Here is a 6709-nt window from a genome sequence, read left to right as displayed (position 1 = left end):
TAGGATTGGGAAGAGGTTGAGCTGGGAAGCTCCCCTTGTTCCCAATCGTATTTTCAGCCTTAAGTCCTTATATTGCTTTTGTTAGGTCTTGGAAGGCCTGTAGCATACCCTGATTGAAAAGCTCTTGCTTTTGAAAATGTTTCAGAACCGAATCCTCTTGAGGTTTCTCTTGAGTTGGATTTTGATTTAGGTAACCTTGAGGTGTAGCGGTTTGTCCATTCCTCCAACTGAAGTTGGGATGATTTCTCCAGCCAGGATTGTATGTGTTAGAGGTGGGCCCACTGAAAGGTCTTTGGTAATTGCTTACAGCATTGGATTGTTCATTTAATACCTCTTAAAAGGCAGAGATAGTTAGACAGTTTTCAGTAGTATGAATGTTGCAACCACAGATGCTACAAACAATTTCCTTAGCCTTATCTTTCTTAAATTCCATGACCTCGAGTTTCCTAGTGAGATTAGTTACCTTAGCATTAATATCATCGTCTTTTCTCAGGAGATACATTCCACCCCTTTCCTTGGAGTGAGTCGGCCTAGACGTAGTACTAGGTTTAGGGGAGATATCCCATGTTTGTGTGTTCTCAGCAAGTTTATCAAAGTAATCCCACACTTCATCGACTCCTTTATTCATAAACTCCCCATTACACATCGTCTCGACTAATTAGCGCATGGGAGATGTCAGTCCATCATAGAAAAAGTTTGTGATGCGCCACGTTTCAAAACCATGTTGTGGGCATGAACCGACAAGATCCTTGAACCGCTCCCAACATTGGAAGAATGTTTCATCTTCCCTTTGGGCGAAGTTCATGATCGACTTTCTTAGGGTGTTCGTCTTATGGTATGGGAAAAACTTCTTAATGAACTCCCTTGTCATGTCATTCCATCTGCCAATTGATCGACGACATAGTAAATGTAACCACGTCTTGCCTTTCTCTTTCAAAGAAAAGGGAAAGAGTTTCAACCTGACCGTGTCATCAGACACGTTAAGAAAGTATAAGGTAGCTATGATCTCGTCAAATTCTTTTAAATGTAAGTAAGGATTCTCTGACTCAAGCCCATAAAATTTAGGGAGGAGTTGGATCACCCCTGGCTTGATATCCATGTATCCTTCATTCTCAGGAAAAACCATGCATGAGGGCGTACTCACCCCCGCCGGTTATAAGTAATCTTGTAAGGTACGAGGCAGGGGTGCTTGATGCACCTCATTCTCATCCTGGAGATCTTCTTCCCTAGGTTGGGGTAGAAGAGGTTGATTTCCAGCCATATCCTCAATTAACTCAGGGGATTTCGAGCGGTGTCTAGTCCTACGATGGACAGTTAACCCCTCAACTAATCCTCCTTCAGTCAAGAGACGTCGAGTATTGTCACAAGCCTACTTGGGCATGAAACACTCGCAGCCCTCAATCAAATTCTAAACCTAATCCTAAGAAGGGAAATAAAAATCTAAAAAGAGAAAGAGGGTTAGAAGGAAGTTACCAAATTGGAGTCCCTAAATTGAAACCTACAAAATAGAACAAAACAAGTTAGTTTCTAAGAATAGCAAGCCTATAAAATTCCTAAGAAGAGAAATATAGAAATAAAAAGAAACAAGGAAGAATTCCTAAATTAGAAAGTAGAAGTTTAGAAAGAGCGTACCGAATTAGAAATTTCTAATAAGCCTACAAAATAGGAAAGTTAGTTTCTAAACAGAAAGTCTTAAAATAGAAAATTTCTAAAAATAAAATAGGAAACAAAATTAGATTCTAAAAGAGTTAGAATTAGAAACTTACTAAAAAGGAATCCTAATCTAGAAATAGTAAGGAAGAGAGAAATTACCAATTTAGGAACCTATCTCAAAATCCTACAAAATAAGAAAGTTGGGTCAGTTTCTAAAAAAAGGAAAACTATCTAAAAATAGAAAGTTATTTAAATAGAAGATTTCTAAAAATTAAAGGAAAACCTGGAATTAGAAAATTCTAAAATAAATCCTAAAAATCAGAAAAGTCCTAATCTTAAACTAATCCTAAAACCAGTTATCTTCAGGAAATGTAGCCGTCAATCCCCAGCAACGGCGCCAAAAACTTGTTCACACCCCAAGTGCAGGGTTGTGTGTAGTAATAAACTCGGTAAGACCGAGGTCGAATCCACAGGGACTGAAACCTGTACGTTATCTGAAAATAACCAGATTTAGAACTAGGCTAAGATGAAATCTAAACCAATTGTGATTTGAGGAATAATGGTGAAATATTAATCTAAACTTAAAGAATTCAGAGAAAGGGAACTAGGGATTCAGAGGATCCACTTGTAGAGATCAGGGAGATCTTATGCCTGCTTCATGGATATTATACTGAACTTACTCGATATGGTTTTCAAGAGATGAAAGGTATAAGAATTAGGTATAATTCCATCACAAATCCATGCCTAAGAGACAAGGTAAACAACAGAACTTAGACCAATCCATAACCAACTAAAAGATGTATGAGTGTTAGGAAGGATTCCATCATCCAACCATGTCTATAAGACGATGGCGAACAACAGGGTTTCCGAACATCAAAATAAAAGGAAAGGAATTATTCAAGCCATCATAGATCTACTGTAATTTAAATCACAACAAACCATTAATGACTAAAAGAATTTCTTAAATCAAACTAGAGTCAATCAGTTCGGTTTAAATCAAACCTGGAGGAGCTCCCATCACGCCACAAGCTTCACCCCTTAGCCTTAGCTAAGGGGTTTAGCCACACATGAATGGGCTAAAATAAATAACTAAACAAAAGAAAAGGAAGCAAATCATTTTAAAGAAAAAACAGCAAAGAATTTAAGGAAAGAAAAAGAAAAAAACTTCTCTTCAAACTTCTCTTCTCTTCCTCTCACGTTCCAGCTTCCAGCCCTCCCTTTTTTCTCTTTCTTCTCTCTCTTTATAGGTGTCAGGGGTTGTGCAGGAGAGGCCTGGCCGGATTGCGAAATCCTTCGCGGCAGATTCCTTGCGGAACTCTGTTTCTCAACACGAAACGCTTAACTGATTACGTTTGGACTCAGTTTGAGAGGAGGAGTCTTCCCCTCTTTGAAATCTGCCAGCGTGGCGAGTGTAAGCACCCCTTGTATGATCAAATGGACGGTTTGGATCGCTGATCCGATCACGGACGGCGGCCCGTAACTTCCCGTAACTTCCGGTTTTCCCGGACGCGCGTAAGGCGTACGCAGAGGCGCTGACATGTTCGGTGGGCCCCACAGAGGTAATTTCAGAGAAATCCACCCCGTCCATTAGATTCAGAACGAAATTTCAGTCAATAATGGGGGGTTTTGAACGTCCATTGACGCGGCCCAGAGAAGAAATCACTTCAAAAATCGTTTTGAACGTCGCAGGACCGCCTGTTTGTGGCCTCTGTATCGCGCATGTGTGCTTGCATGAGTCCAAAAGTTCAGCAAGGTTTTGTAGTAGTCGAGGCCCTCTACACGATAGATGGTTTGGATTGTCTACTGGGACAATGTGTGGGGCCCACTAGCGTCCGTAAAAACGGACAGCGTCCGTCCGTTTTGCGCGTGAAACGGCAATTGTCGTATTTGGGAAGGAGACGCGGGTCAGCGCTGCTGACCCGCGTTTGTTGGCTCGGTGCGGCTCGGGTTTACGTGTGTTGTGCACATACACACGCGTAAAGTGGGACCCACCTTGCTTCTTTTGATAAATCCACATCGTCCATCTGTTTTCCCATCTAATTTAATGGGTTGAGACCAAAATTGGAGTATATCCAGATATCAGGCGGGCAAGAATTAATGGTTTATGGGCTGATCTGTCAGTTGGGGTGCTTCTATAGTGATCCGAGGGCTAAATTTTGATATGTACGGTTAATTTATGGCCCTCAGGCCATGTATGAAGTTTTGAGCCAATCAGTTGGCGAGAACTATGTGATCTTGCATTTTTCACCAATTTCGGGCCTCTTTAACGTGAATGGCCTGATTTCCTCGGATCCCTGGTGCATAATTCCATCGATCTTGGTCCCCTGGAGTCCATCCCTTGCCTTGGGTGTCATCAGAGCGTTAAATCCATGGTTTAAGCACCCTTTTTCAGTTCATGCTTGTAAATACACTCTGCATCACAAACACGATTAAATCAGGCTATTAAACGGTATCATGCTTGTAAATCCATGCAATAACTGGGTCTGATATACAATATTTGACCCTCAACAGTGCTGCATAACTGTGAAGAAATAGAGTCATACTTAGAGTTAGTCTTTCCTCGATAATTGTGTCTCTGCATACGATGATTTTGATGTTTCTTGCTGATGACATGCTAATTATGTATAGCGAACACATCGAGGAGATGAAGTCCCAATACCCAACAAATTATGATCGAATGCATCAAGATCAGTTTCCAGAATAGTTCGCAAAACGTGTAAGATATCACATTGTATCTCACCACACTTAGAATTTTGTTATATTGCATAATATTTAAACCTAAGAAAATTCCTAAATAATTACATTTTGTTCGTGATAATAGATGAAGACGTTACGCGCTAACAACTCTGTGGATGCATTTGATGCACTTTACTCACTGGCGTGTGGCCCTGATAGACGTGTATCTAGAAATATAGGTTGTATTGTAAACGAGATTCGGTTCCACACTAAAGAGCGTGAGAAGATAGGACCACACAAAATAGTGGGGTGGTTGTGAATGGAATACATGAGGAGGTAGAAATTAACTTTTATGGTGTTTTGACAGATATTATTGAGCTGAGTTATTGTATGAGAAAGTGGGTGTATTTATTTAAATGTGATTGGTTGGACATTGAAAATAAGAAGTTGAGAATACGGACTGACAACTACTTTACGAGCGTAAATTTATCTCGGAAGTGGTTTAAGGATGACCCATTTATCCTCGCCAACCAAGCTGAACAAGTATTTTACCTCGCTGACACCAAGTTAGGCGGCTCTTAGCACGTGGTACAGAAAATAAAGCCCAGGAACGTATTTGACGTTCCCGTACCAGAAGTTGAAGATAACGAGGATGGGAGAAATGAAACGTCTAGGGTTGAACAAGCATATCAAGAAGACGTGCCATTTAGGGATATATAGACTGATTCAAATGTTGATATTGATGTGGTGCAATTGGACAAAGATGATGTGTCACCTGATCATGTTGATGCCTCAATAATACATGACATTGTTAGAGATGATAGCGGTTTCATTGATGACGACGTTGCAGACGATGAAGAGGAAATACTGATCAATGATAGTGATGGTGATGAAGAAATAATCCCAAGTGATAGTGATACAGACGGTGATTATTAAATGTACACATAATTTACATGTTATTTTTCAATTCGAATAATTTGTGTATTACATGTATACGTGAAAATAACAAGTCATGATTTATTCCTTTAATTGACTTATTTATAATCCACATTTACAGTTGAGTCAATTTCTGATCATATCCTCCTCAAACCGGAGCGTAGCGGAAGCACGTAACATACTTCATCAACTGTTACGGATGGACTTTTCGGCCCTATCTTCTTTTGGTAGGGCCAAAGAGATACCCAGTCTGGTCGATGAGCGTAGGGAGGAATATATCGACGCTGACTCAGATGACAAATTAAACAATCTCAGAGAAATTTCGGAGCTGACAAAGGATTATAACCATGGAAAACTTCATATGGAAGATGCAGTTATGTCACTTGCGCATCTGAATGGAGTCTCGAGAGACCAAATTTCTCCTATTGTGACTGACATGTTGGCTGTAACAATGTCGAGTGCTTCACACAGCTTGACATATAATTCTGCAGCGTACGATAACTTACCAGGGAGTACTTCGGATAGTTTACCTCAAAGTTGTTTCGTATTACAACGAAATATGTGTATTTAATATAGAATGACAATGTATAATGGGAATTTCCAAAGGTTATATATTTACATTTTTATTATATTTTGTGTGCATTATAGTATAATGATCTAATCATATTTTAATCATCTCTCTAAGCATAAGCACAAATGCATTCTACCATCAACACTACTTGTATAATGTTTTAGTATATTCCACTTGTACTGACATTGTATAAATTTACAAGTTCGTACATCGCACATATCCAATGATGGCACCAGGTGGGAGATGTTGTTCGGGCACTGGATCTACCCCTTCCACCCGTGATGCGGCGGAGACAGCATCGCCGTCACATGTTGCATCACAGGCATCTGATCCCTCAATCGTTCATACACCGAGCACTGCATGTAAGTCTAGACATATATTTCTTTTAAAGACTTCTGTTGATACGATAGACTTACATATTTCTTTTGTGACAGCATCATCGACCAGCCGACGAGGACGTGGACCCACGCATGGGTTAGCTTTACAGAGACTTACGCGTGAGGGTAAGGTAACAGTAGAGTTTCCACAGGACTATCTTAGACCTGTTGGGGAGAATGCCAGGTTGTTTACATCGGAGGTCGGTGTCTTATGTCGATCTCTGATCCCTACCACCACCCCTATTGAGTAGACGTGACAGATGATGTGCGGCAGCACATCCGTCAGCGCCTTACGGTAAAATTTAGTAAATTAAATTTTATTTTGTAAAATTTCATTTATGGTTAAGTTATTTTCTTAATAAGTTTATTACCTTAATCCATTATTTACAAAATTACAGAATAAATTTGTCTTGGATTTGAGTGTTCCATACATTTCCCATGACGTCGACGACATAATCAAGGAGCGGTTTAAGGAGTACCGCAGTGATTTACACCA

The 6709-nt window shown here is 40.0% G+C and overlaps 1 protein-coding gene and 1 non-coding gene across 2 annotated transcripts; both read left to right on the top strand.

Annotated features, from left to right (window-relative positions):
* The first annotated feature begins 716 nt into the window (after positions 1-716).
* LOC131232146 (small nucleolar RNA R71) lies at positions 717-823 on the top strand. Its single transcript, XR_009164756.1, has one exon. It is a non-coding gene; the product is annotated as a small nucleolar RNA R71 (small nucleolar RNA).
* A 5221-nt stretch (positions 824-6044) lies between these two features.
* Positions 6045-6489, top strand: LOC131231206 (uncharacterized). The gene is made up of 2 exons (XM_058227320.1): positions 6045-6198; positions 6271-6489. Exons 1-2 carry the CDS (start codon positions 6060-6062, stop codon positions 6462-6464), a joined length of 333 nt encoding a protein of 110 aa, XP_058083303.1. The 5' UTR covers positions 6045-6059; the 3' UTR covers positions 6465-6489.
* Positions 6490-6709: the final 220 nt, after the last annotated feature.

The sequence above is a fragment of the Magnolia sinica genome, chromosome 17 (assembly GCF_029962835.1).
Source record: "Magnolia sinica isolate HGM2019 chromosome 17, MsV1, whole genome shotgun sequence".
NCBI classification, from domain to species: Eukaryota; Viridiplantae; Streptophyta; class Magnoliopsida; order Magnoliales; family Magnoliaceae; genus Magnolia; species Magnolia sinica.
Note: the sequence above shows the minus strand (reverse complement) of the source record. Positions and strands in the feature narration are given on the sequence as shown.